Here is a 17,351-nt window from a genome sequence, read left to right as displayed (position 1 = left end):
AAAGAATGCTGCTCATCAAAAAGGGATTTTCTGAAGCTGTTTACCCTGCAGTGTTGCCTTTCCTGGTGACAGTCTGTGCAAATTCTGCTGACCTAGTGTTCAGTTTGGGTGCTAAAAGAGGGCTGCTTGCAAAAGTTACCATTCCGATTTAAAGTAAAACAGGATCAGACTGTTCCCCACCCCACTCCTGTATATGGGAACAGGGCAGAGGAACTGCTTAGTCACTGATGGCTATTGCATATGTAATGATGCCTTGTCTGGTTACACTGGGCTTTAAACTTGCTGTAGGATTAAACTTTGCACGGCTGAGCTTTAGTAGACCTTAGTCTGTAGTTTATTTTGTACAAAAGGCTGATAAACTTTGGCTTTCAGGGAGGAAGCCTGGAATCTGAGACCCACTATTATTCACTGACTTGTCTTTATGAGTTTACAGTCCACTGATGCATAACACTGAAGGAAATATTTTCAGTGAAATGTTTGCTTTTTTCTTTGGCTTTATAAAAGGCAATGTCTTTTCTTAGAGATATATGTCAGGGTCATATAGCTACTTCAGTGACCTGTGCATGGTCAGGAAATAGGCTGCATCAAAAATATTTCATTTTTCCATGAAGTCATTCTTTTGACCAAGACTTCCCCCCTTCTTCTTTCAGGGATCTGGGCTCCACTAACCACTGTTTGAGCATCAATTTTATACACAAACTGGATTTATTCCTGTGAGGGAGATTTCAACTCTATGGAACGTTTTCAGTATTTTTGTATTAAATCAAAACTCGTGGGTGACAGAGAACTTGTAAAAAAAACCCATTTATGCACAAGGGAATTTTCACATCTGGCATTTTTCTGTCCCTTTTTTGCTGTGCTGAAAGACGTGTCTCTTCCTCATTGCTCTGGTTGGCGCAGCAAGCCTGGCGTGACAGAGGGACTAATCCTGCAAACTTTAATGGCTCTGACACAACAGATCTATGAAATCAGTGTTTGAAGTTTCAGGGTGTGCTTGCCTGTTTTGCTAGATTGGGCCTATGCAAGCTCCGCTCTCTCTTTGGATGGGGAGGGGGGTGATTTGTCTGAGTTGGGAATACTGATGTAAATAAGTCTATGTTGGACCAAATGTGCAGATGTCGTATTTATACATACTACACCCTATTTATAAGACATTAATATCTGTTTCTCTTTCTCCACAGGTTCTTCTTGAAATTTTTCCTCAAATGTAACCAAAATTGCCTAAAAAATGCAGGAAACCCTCGAGACATGCGTCGATTCCAGGTCAGTCGGACACGCTTCCTCCTTTAAAAATCAGCAGCTGTTAGGGACAGAAGTACTTTGACCCAAACTAACCTAGTAATTCACTGGGAGATGCTAAAAACATGAGGTCACAAAATATTGCCTGAGGACTTCTTGTCACAGCAGAATTGGCAGGAAGTAGTTGGATTTTCTTGCTCTGGAAGAGAGCACTCTTGAAGACAATGTCATCTCCACCGGAAGGAAAAGCATGAAAAGGAAAAATCAGAATGAGCTCACTGTTGTTTTCAGTTATGGGGCTCCCCTGCTCTGAGATAATCCTCTCTGCGTGGGGAACTGTTCCTTTTCATGCAGACACAGAGTGAGCACCTTGTTTATTGGCTGGGGCACAGGAAGGTGTAAGAGCAGTTAATAAAATCAGACTCGTGGCTACAGTTGTTACTCCTGAGCAGTGGTAAAGACTCATAAATGTGCATTGATGGGGTGAAGATACCATTGGGTGTATTTGTCTTGGGATGTTTTGGGCTGGTATTTCCCCAGTGTTGTAGCTTGTGGTATTGAGGCTTGGGAGCTGAAATATCAACACAGCTTCAGATGGCCAAGGACATTGTTTTTATGCTCCACCTATGTCATGACTCGTTTTGGGATGAAGAACATCACTGTCCCTTGGGAAGGTGGTCTGTATGTGCACTTCCCCAGTGCTGGCAGCAGAGTGAATTGGTGGCAATGCTGAGAAGTAGTTGCTCCAACCCTGTTATTGAAGACATGGTCCTTTGACTGTGGCAATAATGCTTTACCTGAGAATGTGCTGAATAAAAATATGGGGTAGAGAGTCAAAGGACCTTCTCTTTTGGTGGGAGGGGTGAACATAGCCCAGGGAGGAGACATGAAGAATCTGTCAGTGGGGCTTTGCCTCAGGGTTCTGAGGAAGAAACAAGAGATTTGCCCCATAGACCACATGAGTCTCTGGAGAAAGATACCTCTAAAATATATCTGCTTTCTGTAGTTACTCATGATCTTGTTTGCTTCTTTTCCAGCATTGTTGCACTTCAATAAAAGTGTTGAATGGTATCTAAGTGACAACATTATTTATATGTAGAATGCCTTTGGTTGAACTGCTTAATTGCAGCAATGCTGGAAGGCAGAAGGGTGCTATTTGCCTCTGAGCAGAGAAGTGCAGAAGTGAGGAGATGTGGCCACAGGGATTAAGTTAATCAGTGTAAAAGCTAGCATTAGCAAGGCAGAGCCCTTGGCTTCTCACCCCACACTTCTCCCTCTGTCACGTTTCTCCTGTGATTGGAGAGGGCATTATCACGGAAAGAGAAGGTGGGAAAAGGACTCTCACCAGCATGGGGATTTAGTCTGAGCAGTCACCCCTGGGGCCTGTCAGAGCTTGCTTCACAACATGTTCACTCTGCTGGGGCTGTGCTCGCCCAGGCTCGAGGCTGATTTTCATATGGAAATGCCTGTGCATGTTCCCTCAGAACAGCAATCAGGAGCTGTGTCGGCGGGGAGGTAGGACATAGGAAAGGTTGTTGATCTCTTGACTTGTAAAGACATTCTGTCATACAAACCCAGCTTCACAGCAGTTGAGCTTTCCATGTGTAAACAGAGACTGCTTAATTACACAGGTCATGTCAATTAGCGTGACCTCAGCATTTTCAAGAAATTAATCACTTTCAGCCGAGCGAACCACTCCTACTCTCATACAGGGTAGCATTGAAGCTCGCAGCGTTCTCTTCAGTGCCCAGGCTTATTGTTTTACAATAGCTGCTTTTGTTTCTTCCCTTTTCTTTTTTAAAATTTTGAACTTGTTGGTCTTTTAGCAATAGACTTCTTAAAATAAAACAGCTGGGCTCTACAGAGTCCAAGCTTCATTTATCATTTCTTAGGGTGAAAAGGACCAAGTGTACATGTAGTATCTCAATGATATGGTGCTCCTGGGTGTTTGAGGCAGTGTTGTGTAGGAACCAAGTGAAATCTATGCCCCTGTGTTTGCTATCAGCTGCCTTTGAATTGTTGCCAGTGACTTAAAAGGTCTCCAGTGGTGATGTCAAAATTCCGGTTAAAAACCATAAGAATAAGGTATTTCCAGATACTTTTAAATGGTACCATACTCAGTTTACACATACACAGATGGAGACATTCCCTTCCTTCATTCCCCTACTTGTGCTGGACTTTGAAGCTGCCAAAAGATATGTCCAACTTTTGGTCTGTCATTCATCAGTCCCTAAAAGTTGCTGGAAGTTCTTAGGACACAGATTGTGGTTTTGATGGGAGAATCAGTGAAGGGTCAAGGACACGAGTCTTGCACTATCTAAGGACCAGCCCTGTGGAAAATCTCCTTTCTTAGTAGATTTTAGAGTTGGTGTGGGGTTTTTTTTCCTACAACAGGGAATTGTCTGATTATTGTCTGTTACAAGAGCTCTTAAGAAAGTACAGGGAGGAGGCAGCGTGTGTGTTGATTCCGGCGACCTGTGTGTGAAACTTCATTCAGGCTCACAATCAAAAATTAATTAAGAAGTTTTATCCTGAACTTTGCTTGCCAATGTAGGAGTGTGATAAGTCTAATATAAAAGCTGTTGTGGGCCTGGAAGGAAATAAATTTCTCTGCATGTCTGAGATGTCCAGGCATGTGACAACTGGAGCAGTGTGGAGTGCCAGCAGAGCGTGTGTGCTGGAGCAGTGCTGGCCCTAGCTGTGTTGGTTGTGTCTCTATTAGCACAAGGGGACAGTCAGGGAGGAGAAGTCAAGTACTACACAGCACTTCAGCTGTGCTTCACACTCCTTGCTTGTCCTTGAGAAAATCATTTCATCTCCATGTTTCATCAGCCCAATTACACAAAGCATTAGTGCTGTTGTGTATTATCACCTTTGCCCAACGTTGCCTTTTTATTCCAGAAACCCCACAGAGCAGATGCTCAGTCTGGTTTTGAATTCTTCATCACAGCAAGTCATCATTCTTGATGGGATGGGCTGTAGTGCCCCAATTAGTGGTAATAATAATAATAATAATACTACTCTGAGTAGATGGTGTCATGAGTGAACTCTCCCCTGATTTGATCTTTCAGAACTAAAAACTCATTCATACAACCTAAACAGTTTTGTATGTTATTGTAATTAATGAAACCCAGGTGCCCTAGCTATCTTGTTGTTCTTGTTTTAGCACAACTGCTTGTAAACTGACACATGTCAAGTTTTAATTTAGAGGAAACTTTTCAGGCTGTGTCACTGAATAAAACCCCAAACATTCACTTATTATGAAAACCTTGAAAGTCACTTAGAGATTGCCATGCTGTTTGATTCTGTTACCACAGCCTCTCCTACAGCAGAGGCTGCTCATTTGCCTCCATGGGATGCTGCCACTCATGTTTGAATTGAAGCCACTTGTGTCTTATTGCAAATTTGCATAAGAGACAGAGATGATGCTTCATGAATCCCAGATAATGGAATTTGGACATGCAAGGCTCCATCCCCAGAGAAGGGAAAGGCAAAAAAAAAAAAAGACTGAAAAATAGCAGTGAGAGCTGTGGCCCAATTCAACAAGGTAATTAAGTGCCCGGCCTGTCCTTGAGCACGTGAGAAAAATGACTGAATGTATTGTACTTACGTGCTCTTAGTTAGGCACCTTTTGAAGTGTCTTGTTAAATGGAGAGCGATTTTTAGTTACTAGAATAAAGAAGTCAACACATGGTAGGAAGAGGTCACCAAGTGGTGATGAAAATAAAGATGTGCTTGAGCCATTTATAGCTTTCAGGAGAGTGGCAAGCACTGGAGTTACATATTTAACACTTAGGACACACTTCAAACCTGGAAATCATCCTACCCAGATTTTCTCTGCCTTTGCCACTGGGTGTTGGGGACATTGCAAAAATATCAGATCTCTCACCATACACTGGGAGAAAATTGAAAGCACAAGGAACATGGTATGTCTTAATCAGTGAGCAAAGCTTAATGGGCTGTGGTTAAAAATGAGGAGTTGTGCAATGCTTAATTTTGATATATTAGGTGAGGTACTATACCAAATAAACAGGCCGAGTGCTAAACGTGCATAAATAGCTTGATCTCCAGGCTCCTGGTCTCTGAATATTAAAAAAAAAAAATCTAAGCTCCAAAGTATTCACAAACTGAGCCATTTAATGGCAGGCAGAATAACCCACAGAGCTGGATACGTTACTGCATTCGATAGTGCCAACTTCATTGAAGAAAGTTGTAAACCCATGCGTTTCTTTCATACCTCTGTCTCCCCTGGTGTTGATACAGGATTTAAATTCAAAATCTATGAAGGGCTAAAGCTAAAGCTCAAAATCATTTTCCGTGTTTGCCTGTCTCAAATTAAAACTGTGTTTTGTTGACAAAATTTGGAAAGGTTTGAGATTTGGCAGACCTGGTTGTCCCTGTGCTTACATTAATGTGTCACCACCTCATTAATCATTTATTAAACTGCAGTGTGCCTTTCCCTCTTGCTACAGTCTGTGTTTTAGGATGCCTTGGTGCCCATTCCACATATACTCTGGCTCTCCCCTCCCCCTAATTTTATGATTTCTCCACAAATTAGTTTTAGCATGTGCTTTAACTTGAACATATCCCAGTTGTTTCAAAATCAGAATGAGGGGAGCATAGTATTTTTTTAGATTAAAAAATATGAGTAGAACTTGTAAGTATGTTAAGTGCTCTGTAGCAATCCAAGTAGGTAACTGTGGCACACAATATTCGAGGTGCATTTTTTCACTGTTAATAATTAGAGACATTAATATTTCCTTAGTGCAGTGTGTGTTCAGTGTTCCTCTATTAATGAGAATTTTCATTTAAAGAATTGAGCAGTAAGAGCGTGTTGCTTCTTACAGGTGCACTATGAATAATCATTTTTTTTTCAAACAGACACATAAGAGGGTTTTTTTTTCTGCGTTTCCTGAGACTGGAAGCAGTTTCTCATGGGGATTCCATTTATAGTTTCTGCTGCTAACGACACCAAAGAACCACACCACTGAGGTCTCTTCACAGTAAATCAAACTGTTCAGGAGGGAGGTAGGAAGACATTGTTAAGTAATTCAAAATACTATTGCATCAACAGTTTTGAAAACATGAGGAGGGGAAAATTAAATGTCATTTAACTCACATAAAACCTCACCAGGATTTTTCCTCAAGTTCTTACCTAGAAAGTTGCATGTATAGCAACAGCTACGTAGATACAGGATTTTCACAGGTTTGAGAACTGCCTTACTGTTACTACTCTTGACTCATTATTGTTCTATTTTTGAACATTTCTAAAAATGTTCAAAAGTTTTGGTTTCAGTGTAGAATTGATCAGCTTCAGCAGGAAATCTGTGTGTACCTATAGGGTTTTGGAATTGGGGAAAATATTTTATCTTGTAGCCATTGTTATTAATTGTAATTTTTTAATTTTCATATGCATCTAATCAGACCCTTAGAAGAAGACAAGGAGCTGGCATAAATCGTGGAGCTATGACAGGCAATGCCAAGGGTTTGGCTCAAAATCCCACTTGCAAAGAATTTACAATGGTTGCAAGTGCACAAATAAGATTGCAAACCCCAAGCCACTTACTATAAGATCATATTTTATTGAAAATATCATAAACTTATTCTATCCCTCAGGAATTCAATGGATAAATTACTTTTGAAATCCCTTTTGGAATTTTATATATAGGGCTTGGGTTTTTTTCTCTCCTTAGTTTGATTTCAGAAGACCTTATCTGTAGTATTTGGTGCTTTCTTTTTCCCAAATTTCCATCTGTAGGAGCTCTTGAATAATTTATTCTGTATTTTAATATCTTTCACTTAAAACATGCACAAAAATCTATTGCTTGGAATGCCATTCTGAGGGATGGGGTTAGGATCTTTTAGGTGTAAACTTTTCTCTTTTGTATTCCTTTTTTTCAAGACAAAGACTTCAGGATCGGCTCTAGGCAGTTTAGTGTCTTTGCTTACTTTTTGAGTATTTTAATTGGGGGCCAGAAATAGAAAATTTTTCCTTTCATTTTTTTTTTTTCCCTAGCTCCAATTCAAGTGATGAAATTGAATAGTTGTAAGTGATCCTTTAAGTGTCCCCATTTGACCAACTTTGAGAGGCAGCAGCTTCCTGAGAGAGTTGAAGCAATGTTTGCCAATCCTTGTAAAGCATTTCACCTCTTCAGAGGCTAAAGCCTCTCAAAACCAAGAACAATTAAAGCGAGAGCCTTTCAGAGCGACTGGGGAATTCAGCAAAATAAATCAGAAATCCTCTGCCTTGGCTCTGGAGGCTTGCCTCATTATAAGAGCAGATCTATTAGCCCCCTTGCCATTGTCTTTCATTTCTCAAGTGAGGTGATTCTAATTAAATTAATCTGCATGTCAATCTATCGGTGATCAATCAAAAGGGCTGAGGTCCCCCTTTGCGGCACTGTGCTTGCGGCTGACAGGGGCTGATAATGGAGGAAGAAATAAACTGTCGAGCAAAGTTAATTAGTCAACATAATAGGTGGATTAAACAGGAGCTGCTGATTGCTGTTTCACATGTCGAAGCATGAGGTGGGAGCTGAAACTGCAATTAACAGACAATTATTATATTTGGTTGTAAGAGGTCGCATGAATAAACATATCTCTGTGGGTTTCAGTCTTTAATCCCTTTCCCTGTTTAATGTAAGGAGAAGTGTAGGTCATTTCTTCTTATTGTTTTAGTCAAAGTTCTTGGAGGCGACGCGTGCTCCTGGCAAACCAGCAGCCAGCTGAAGGCCAAATCTTTGGCTGGGTAAAACCCTGGGAATGCCATTCTTTTGTTGGGAAAAGGCTGTGGGAGGGGTGGCTGAAAGAAAGCCAGGCAGGCTGTGGGACTGCTTGGTCTGAATGGGGTAGGAGGAGATGTGCTGTGATGAGCTCACAGTTCTGCAAAGGACTTGTTTCTCTGTGATATTTTGTGGCTTATGTGCCCTGTGCCTGGACAGGGATTTCCTTTAGGAGCCTCAGGGTTGAGGAGTCCCTCTGGACACCTCGGAACAGCTGGGTCTTCTGCTCTGGACCCATTATTTACCTGTTTGTCCCTGCTGGGCTGGCTCCTCTCCCATCCTTGGCAGCTCTGGGGAGCAGAAGTGTCGGATCCTGCCTCCAGCGCAGTCCTGCTGTGTCTCCCTCACTTTGCCTCAAACCAAATCCCAGGTGTTGACATTGAGATAAGTTGAGAAATACAAATAATTCTAACACTGGATGAATAGGGTTGTGTTCTCCAGATCAAGACCCCACTGTCAAGCATGTGTGTGTACACAAACATGCCTATACGTACTCCTTAAGACAGAGCTCGGAAGAAATTTGGGCAAGTCCAACAACCTGCAGTGAATGTGCTGAGGGGAGAGCAGCAGAGAAGGGTGGGGGCGAGGCAGGCAACAACTCTCGTTACAACTTCACAAAATACACTTTTGTTTTCTTTTATTCTGAATCGATTCTCATTTGCAATGTCAACATCTCTATCTACTTCAGCGTGGAAACTGAAGGGTAATTTAGGGTAAAACACAGCTGCCCTTGTATATAGGGGAAAAAATACTTAATAAAGATCCTCTTGTTAAAATGATGGTTAACAGTGTGCCGTCTGCCACACAGCTACAAACTCTGCAATTTGACTTAGAACTACATCAAAAGCTTTCGATGCCAAAGACCCACTCATCAATAACATCTCTTGTTGGATTTGTACAGCATAAGCACCAGTTATTATGCGAAATAGCTTCACAATTTTCTACAGCTCCCAGCTGTTATTTATTTAACTGAGTTTATTACACTCCTCACTTCTTAAAAAACGCATGGATATATCCAAATTTTCCTCCATTTTGCTCTTGTACTTGCAGGTCGTGGTGTCTACAACAGTCAACGTCGATGGCCATGTGTTGGCAGTGTCGGACAATATGTTTGTGCACAACAATTCCAAGCATGGGCGGAGAGCTCGAAGACTCGATCCCTCGGAAGGTACGCCTTCTTATCTGGAACATGGTAGGCAAATCATTTTCATTGGTTGGCATTGCTACTTTAAATGTGGATTTATTTGGTTTCTGTCTCTGGCTGCTGGTTTCAAAATTGTCCTGGAAGCGTTTATACCTCTGGGGCCAGGTATTTGAAAGGGACTGGCCTCCAGACCACAGGGGAGAATTTTCAAGTAGGCCTGCTCTAAATGTAGTGAAATGACAAACAAGTAAGCAAATGTGGGTGCAGAGGTTGTCCTGTGCATCAGTGATTTCTTTTTTTTCATGTTGGTTGCATCTATTAAGCACCCAAAATTGAAGTCCGATCTTTTTTCCAGACTGCCCTGATTTTTGACTGTGCATCTAAATGGTTGTTGCATATTTTCTGACGTGCTCAGCACCCAAGTTTTGGATTGCATTTCTTCTATCTATAGGGTGTGGAGCTCTCTAGGAGATTCATCTGTTCCTTTGAATTGCCCTAAACGAAAGCAGAGCCCTTTTGGAAATCCATCTGCTTACTCAAGCCATGGATGAATGTTCTTTTCTGGCTCCAGCTGTGCCAGCTGAGGACGTTGCTTTTCCCACAGCTGTTTGTCTCCCCTCCCTGCTCCAGGCTATTCTTCGCCATGGACATGCCAGCTAGGATGGTTGTGTGCTTGCTCCCTGGTCTCCTCCAGGCCGATGAAGTTCATTTGAATTAAGCCATTTAAATAATCACTCTTTGCCAATCCAGCTTGTTGCTGAAATGATTGAAGGAGAAATGGTGCAAGGCAATTTGGCTTTTCTGAAAGGACAGTAAACTCCAGCAAGGGTGGGATGGGGGCACGTGGCTGGAAGCAGCCTGGGGACAGTAATCTCTTCTGTAAGGTCAGCTGGTCCTGGAAGGGAACATCTGCTGGTGACTGTAGGTGCTTAAAATGGGAGTTGTTGAGTGCAAATGTACTTTGAAAAATCTGGATTTGATTAATGTTTTGTTTTGCTCTTTGTCCTCAAAGTTGATGACTACTGCTGAAAAACAAAACAAAAACAGAGGGCATTTCACTCCCCTCTCCCTGTTCCAGCTTGGCAGAATAGCTCTTTGTCTTCAAAGCTGTTTGTAATCCTAAATTCAATAGGTGCTTGCTCCCTCTAAGAGATGTGTACCCTCAGCTCCTATTGAAGTAGCTGAGTGTAGAAGGCACCAGTCCTTTATGCTGGTTTGTTTCACAAATATTTGCCAAGGATCTGATGAATAATTAAATAGATTTTTCCAAAGAGTTTGAAGAAACCAGATAAAATTTTCTCTGGGAAAGCAAATGCCACTCAGAAAAATGTTAACTAGATATGTTAAAAGAAATTATTAATGCTGAGAAGTGGGAAAATGTGTGGGTTTCTACTGCTCAGTGAATTCCTGTGGAAATACTTTTCTATTCTGTTTATGCTTTCAGGCATCAGTCCTGCAAGCACTTATGCATATATTTAAGATTATGCTCACATATGGTCCTGTTGGGATCAATGAGGCTTCTTGTGTCAGAGAAGCTGAGGGTATTGATAAGTGTTTGCAGAATCGGGTCTGTAGTTCACACTTACTAACCTAAAATTCTTAGCTCAGCAGCGTTTCTCATTATATAAACATAACTTACATCTGTATTTATTTAGCTCTAACTTTTTATGTAGGCTATGAGCCATTTTCAGCCATAATTCATGCTATAGAATTTTTTTTTTCATCCTGCCAACAACCTAATTTAATAAACAAACCACTGTCATAATTTTTACTGAAATTTATAAGGAATGCATGAACTCTGTCTTTATTAATTAGAAGAAGGCATTACAAAAGGAAACTTCTTTCTGTTCAGCTTTGTAATCTTTCCATTAAGTCTAGTCTTAAAAAAACAATCCTGTTATTTTTCTTATATTCCTACTAAAGTAGTTGCCATATTTTATTTTTTTTTCTTTTTTTCCCCATTGCAGGCTTCTCAGTGCATGCTTTTGGTCGAGGCAATACTTAATTTCTCTTACATAAATGCCCTTATTCTCATGCATGGTGGTGTCTCATTTTACCACAGCTGTCATTCCCACTCCTATAACCTGAGGGATTCTGTTGGCAAAACGCAACAAAAAAAGATAACTCTGCTTACGTAGCTGCACACACCTGAGTTACTGTGCTGATATTAAAAGTCAACATCTGCAAAATATCTCCATGTGTACATTTTGTGGGGAAGGTGATTTTTCTAATCGACTTTCTCAGGCACCTCTCAAGCAACCTCATAAAGCAACTGCTAGTAAATTCTTACTTTTGAATAGCAACCTTCACACTACAAAATTGTTCTCTTCCCAAAGGCTTGGTGGAGCCTTTCTTTTTAACCTAAATCCTTCAGTCTTGCTCTCCAGGAATTCTCTGCACATGTGAGTCCAACAAACAAGAAAAAAAATTTAAAAATCCAGTAACTGTTGTGATGTTATTAGGTATCTAAAACACTTAACTAAATAAATAAAAAGGAAAGGAAAAGGCTTAATGCTATTGAATTTTGGACACGACCCACTGGAACAGATGACAGTTTCCTCCACTGAAATTAATTTTTGCTTTCAGTTCGAGTCACAAAATGTATTATTTTTCTTCAGTTTTTGGAATTTTTATTTTGGATAAAAAAAGAGGCAGTTTGTTTGCCTCTCATCTTCCCAGCTTTTCTGCCTCCCTCAGGGGAAGGACAGATTGACCTGACCAGTATCCATAAGCAAGGAGATGGGAAGAGAGAATAGTCATGGTTTGTCCCTGGTTCATTGCTCTGGTGAGCAACTGCTCATCATAGGGTTTTAAAATCTTGGATCTAATTATAACATACTCTTGACCAAATGTATTCCTGTGGACTTTTCCAGATGTTTAACTTCTTAACACAAATATCTGATGGCAATAGAGATGAATGCCTGACTGTGAGGGTTGGGGAAAAGGGAAACAGGATGTAGCAAGGTGTGCTGGTTGTTGAGTTTACTTAGACAATATCCAGCTTATTTTTCCTTACAAGCTTGTGTTTGCTGCTCTGAAACGTGGAGTTGCAGTTTATGTGACACCTAAAAGACACTGTGGGTGCCAAAAAGCTGGAAAGAAAGTTGTGCCTCCTGAGCCACTCAGGAGCCTGGTGTCTCCACATTCGGGTTTCACCATCTCATTAGCAGGTAGCCTGGATTATTTTTGGGACATCCAACACACCTCTATTTTTATCTTGCTTGTCAGACTTTTCACTCAGTAAAGTGAAAGTTCCTTTTTGTAACTCCTTTCTCTGAATATAACCAGGACCCCAGATCATGGTTTCATATCCACACGCTGCCCCCTTGATACCAGTGGGTTAAGCAGCTCATCTTTCAAATAAATATATCTATCTTTTAAAAGTAATAGCTGGCAGAGGCCAATTATTATTCCATCCATCTCTGTGTGGTATAAATAGGGTAAGCCACAGTAATCTGTGGTTTTCAATAATTATCACTTTTTCATTCACAAATAGTTGGATCCTCACTGGTTTTATATTTATGGTAAACCAGAAAGCTGGTGTGGTTGACCTTTCCAAATTATATATATATAGCAAGATGTATAGTCGAGAGCCAACAGGCCCCAGTCAGTAGGATGTATTTCTGCTTGTAGTTCATCCCAGGGTGTCAATTTTAAAAGCAAAATCTTTCCAATGAAATTTAAGTGATGAACTTATAGAATGGGAGAGTTCTGGCAGGACTTGTAACAACTCTTTTCGAATTTACCAGCAATAAATCCACTGCTGCAAAGTTTCCAGTTAAAACTCTCATATGATTGCAAAGTAAAAGATCTTTTTTCTCCCCAAATCTTTTGAATGTCTTTACAAGAATGTAAAGCCAGTTGCAGCATCAGTTTCTCTATTATTTTTCCTCACTGGCAGAATGCAATGCCCTCGAAAAATGATAGTCCCTGAGACCCTGTCAGTTTGCATGCTCTAACACTTTATTATCTAATGATCTAATATGCAACAAGGCAAAGAGGGGGTGCTTATCACCCTGACAGGATGCCTAAGAGAAGTGACTAAATTACTTTATGTACCATTAGCACTAGCTGCCACAGTGAACTCACTGTGAGCATTTATGCAAATATTCCTGAATACATTCAAGTGGCCTTGTCAGGAAGACGACTGACAAGCAACTTAAATGCTGGGGTTTTTAAAGGGACAGTTTTATTTCTTTTTTCTTTTCCTTCCTCCTCCATAGGAAAGCACTGAAGAGTTAGGTGACAGTGAGGTTTGCTGACGATTTGGTTCTGAGTCAGCTCAACAGCAGCAGCAGATGAAAGATGCAGGGTAGAAATAGACACAAATGATAAGGAGTGATGTCAGGGTTTGCAGGTGGAAGTGGAGATAACCATGATTCCAAAGCAATGCCCTGCTGTTATTTTAAGATGAAATATACATAAATCTGTGTGTATATATATCTAAAATAGGTCATTATGTAGCAAAACCATTACTAGTGGTTGCCTTAAACTGGAGAGGATAGTGGATGGCTGGATTATTTGATCACTCTGTTGTGGTACCTGAGACAGTCAAGCTTTTACAATGTTGTTTTAGCTCGTGACAGCAATGAGTGACTCCAACCGTTTGTCTGCAGGTGCAAAACTTCCCACAGGAAATAAAAAGTAGTAGTGGCTGTGCCTCAGCTGGACATGACAGGTAGATCCTCTTGTCAGCAGTGGGGCATTTAAAGAGCTTTTCTTGCCAATCCTGCCCATCCCAGGCCATCTGAGAGCTCTCGGTGACTGCACAATCACAGATTTTCCACTGAGTCCTCAGATTTGAAAGCAAAAATGATTTCTAGGCTGTGCCTTAATGAATTAGGTATTTTCTGTTTAGATTATTAAAAATGGAAAAATTTCCCCCCACCTTGTAAAGTATTTGGAGAGCATAATATATAAAATAAAGCTTTGAGACTGACTGCCCTTAGGTCTCATTTCTAGTCTGACTGTAACAGAACTGTTGAGCACAGACATTGAATACTGTGAATTTAGTTGCATGTGGTGGGTGATTCCTGAAAGAGGCTCAGAAATCTGGCCTAGTGACCTCCTTCTTGTGCCCTAAGTGGCTTTGGCACAACTTTAACCACTAAATTTTGGGCAGTGTGTAGAGTTGTGACGGGGATGCACCTATCAGCACCATTTTAACCATTTTAACACTGAATTCCTTGGTGATGCCTATCTCTGGCTGATGAAATTGTTACTCCAAGACAGAATACTGACTGAAGCAAAAATTTTAGCAAGCTGAGACAGGTTAATCTTCAAAACTTTGTACATTTTACCCTTAGTTGGTATAGGTTCAGGTTATTCATCAAAGTTAGGGACTACTGCATTAAAACACTAGCTGGGTTTAAACAAAGAAACATTAAAGTTTGACTTGTTTCCTCCATGGGTGGAAGCACCTGTTATGGTTTAGTGCTGAGCTTAATAATGTTTTTGTGATTATATGAAAAATATAAACACACACACTTTTTCTGCATCATATCATTCCATATAGAGAAATGCAGTGGGCTTGATTTATTATTTAGAAGGGAAATATTGAAAAAAAATATTGGGATTCTACCACTCTACTTGAGGGGATCTTGTATGTTATTCTGAGTTATGTCTGCTTTCTAATTTATTTTCTATGAAGGAAGAATACCTTGGGTTGTTGGACATCTCTATGCATACACAGGGGAAAAAAATGTGACTTTCAGAACATTGCACAACATGGATAGTAATAACAGTAAGTGAGCCTTGATATACTGAAGGATTGCAAAACTTCAAGCTGGAAATAATTTTCTTTATTTTTGCCAAGTTGTCTTTTTCATATCGGTTCCTTCATAAATGCAGTGACTCATAAATTCAGGCAATTTTTAACATAATGGCTTGTTATGTGTTCTTGGAGCTTGACCTCACTGAGTGTGTAATATTAACCTTTTCGCTACCCTGTGGACTTACTGTGTTCCACAAAATGAGGGAATGGTTGGGGCTGGAAGGGACCTCTGGAGATCATCCAGTCCAACCCCCTGCTAGAGCAGGTTCACCTGGAGCAGGTCACACTTCATCCCATCCAGTCAGGTTTTTAATATCTCCAGAGACTCCACAACCTCTCTGGGCAGCCTGGTCCAGTGCTCTGTCACCCTCAAAACAAATTTTTTTCTCATAATCAGATGGAACTTCTAAAACAAGTGAGAAGACCAGGACTGGATTAGTTCAGAATGTGGACTTGGGTGGAGTTAGAGCATCTGTCCCTCTGAAGAACAAAACATGGCCAGAGAGTTAAGATGCTTTACTTGAGAGAATTGGTAGATAAAGACTCATGATGATCCCAACAAGATTTAAACTCTGGGAAGCAGTGAAGTAAGTTTCCAGTACTGTGGCAAGTTCTCTGTGGGTTGCAAATGTTGAGTAAGGATGTGATATTTTCCCAAAAAATGTATGCCAGGCCAGGGAGAGGCTAAGGTTTGAGTAATTCCTCACATGGGAATTGCTGGGTGAGGTTCTCTGGTGGGTGCTATGCAGAATTGTCAGGCTGGGTGATCAAAATGGTCTTTTCAGGAGTGAAATCTTGGGATTTGTCAGATCAGCAAAACATGGCAGAGCTAGGATTTGCACAGCTCCAATTTAGGTAACCAAAACTGAGTTAACTAAATTGTGCTGCACTTAATTTTGCTGATGTCTTTCTTTTTTAATCTTCACCAGAGCAGAATCGCTGTTTGCAGGCCCAGATCCCTTATTCCTCCTTGGATGTTACTGAGAGTTGCACAAGAGCTGGGTGGGTGGGTAGGTGGAGCTGCCCTTCTCACAGCCAGTCACGCCAAACGAAAAGCAGAAAATCTTTTGTTTCTGTTTGTCTGGGTCATAAATCATCCATTATGGAGAGGTACTCAAAAGCTTGGAATATCTGCCTGCAGCAATTCTGATCTTTCAAAATTTATTTTTAGTCTGAGGCTAAATGAAAACAAGATTTGAATGACAAAGATGGGTTTTTAATGGTTGGTTTAGGCGAGGAGATTCCAGAATTCCAGTTCTGCCATTAGAACGTAGCTATTGCATGAAGTTGGAGGTTGGAGTTTGTGGGTTTTTTTTTTGTTTTTAAACATTATTGTGTAACCTATTTGTGCTAACACTTCTGCAGGACACTTAGGAGATACCATTTGAGGTATTCTAGTCATTAATGAAGTGATTGCTGTTGCATAATATCCATGGAAATACTTCTGGAAAAGTCAAGTTTGGGTACCCCAATTGCCACTTTTAGAAAGGATTCCTGCTTCGCTGTTGCTTATCAGGGATTTAGGGTCATGTTTAATTGAGAAAGGAAAACTGGGAATGGGAAACACCTCCGTTTAAAAAAGATAAGATGTATCAGTTTCTACCCACGAGCAGCTGCCCTTTATGTTTTTCAAATAAATAAATAAATAAATAAAATACCCCCAAACAGCTGCTCCCCCAGAATATCTAAGTGACATCAAGCTCTGATGTGTTGTTACCCTCTATTGCTATGAGGATGCAAAGAATTCATGGAAAAATAGTACCTGGATGAAGATAGAGAGCATTTTGTGAATTTCCCTGAGGAACTTTCAGAATTGCGCTCCCAAAATTGCAAAAAGAAGAAAACAAGGAGAAAACTGCAATTGAATTTTGATACATATTTGCACATAAAAAACTGTTTTGTTACAGCAGACCCATAAGGGAGGAAAGTTCAGATGGAAATTCTCCAACCACCATAAGAATTGACTCTTATTTGGAGAGTTTGACCAGCCATTTGCTGGAGGTCTGAGGTTTCTCTCCAGACCTCAGAGGAGCTGAAATACAGTCATGCAAGTAAAAAAAGCTTAGCTCCCCTGTTTGATAGAAACTTCACAGGTACCAGGAGAACATTCAGCAGACTCAAATAGGAAATGAATATTCATGGCTAATGAGTATTCATTACGTTTCAATTTGCTTTGCTGGCCACCATGTCACAAATACAATGGCATCATAGGGGAGAAGAATGACTTCAGGATTGTAGAAATATTTGAGAGATACTGCACTATGGCAGTGAAGTTTTGCCATTTTGGCATTGATTTTCCAACCTTCCAAAATGGGCACAGAGGAAATGACAACACATTGTGTTATTGTAGTACGTTTTATATTATTTCTGAACAAATTCCTCTAACTTAGCTTCTTCATTATAGGATGGCTTT

General features: G+C 40.5%; 1 protein-coding gene across 9 annotated transcripts in view; it reads left to right on the top strand.

Moving 5' to 3' along the window:
* Positions 1-17,351, top strand: part of LOC121657806 (transcription factor COE1) — a 270,761-nt gene that overhangs the window by 169,826 nt on the left and 83,584 nt on the right. For 5 of the 9 annotated variants that reach the window (XM_042013917.1, XM_042013915.1, XM_042013921.1 and 2 more), the window contains exons 7-8: positions 1,182-1,263; positions 9,072-9,213. In XM_042013917.1, the coding sequence (XP_041869851.1) occupies positions 1,182-1,263; positions 9,072-9,213 (224 nt within the window). The remainder of the gene's footprint in view (positions 1-1,181; positions 1,264-9,071; positions 9,214-17,351) is intronic. The other 4 variants (XM_042013919.1, XM_042013922.1, XM_042013918.1 and 1 more) reach the window with 1 other exon arrangement.

The sequence above is a fragment of the Corvus kubaryi genome, unplaced genomic scaffold, assembly GCF_017639235.1.
Source record: "Corvus kubaryi isolate FWS band 111438036 unplaced genomic scaffold, C.kubaryi_AGA036_p1.0 split1-37374, whole genome shotgun sequence".
Classification (NCBI taxonomy): domain Eukaryota; kingdom Metazoa; phylum Chordata; class Aves; order Passeriformes; family Corvidae; genus Corvus; species Corvus kubaryi.
Note: the sequence above shows the minus strand (reverse complement) of the source record. Positions and strands in the feature narration are given on the sequence as shown.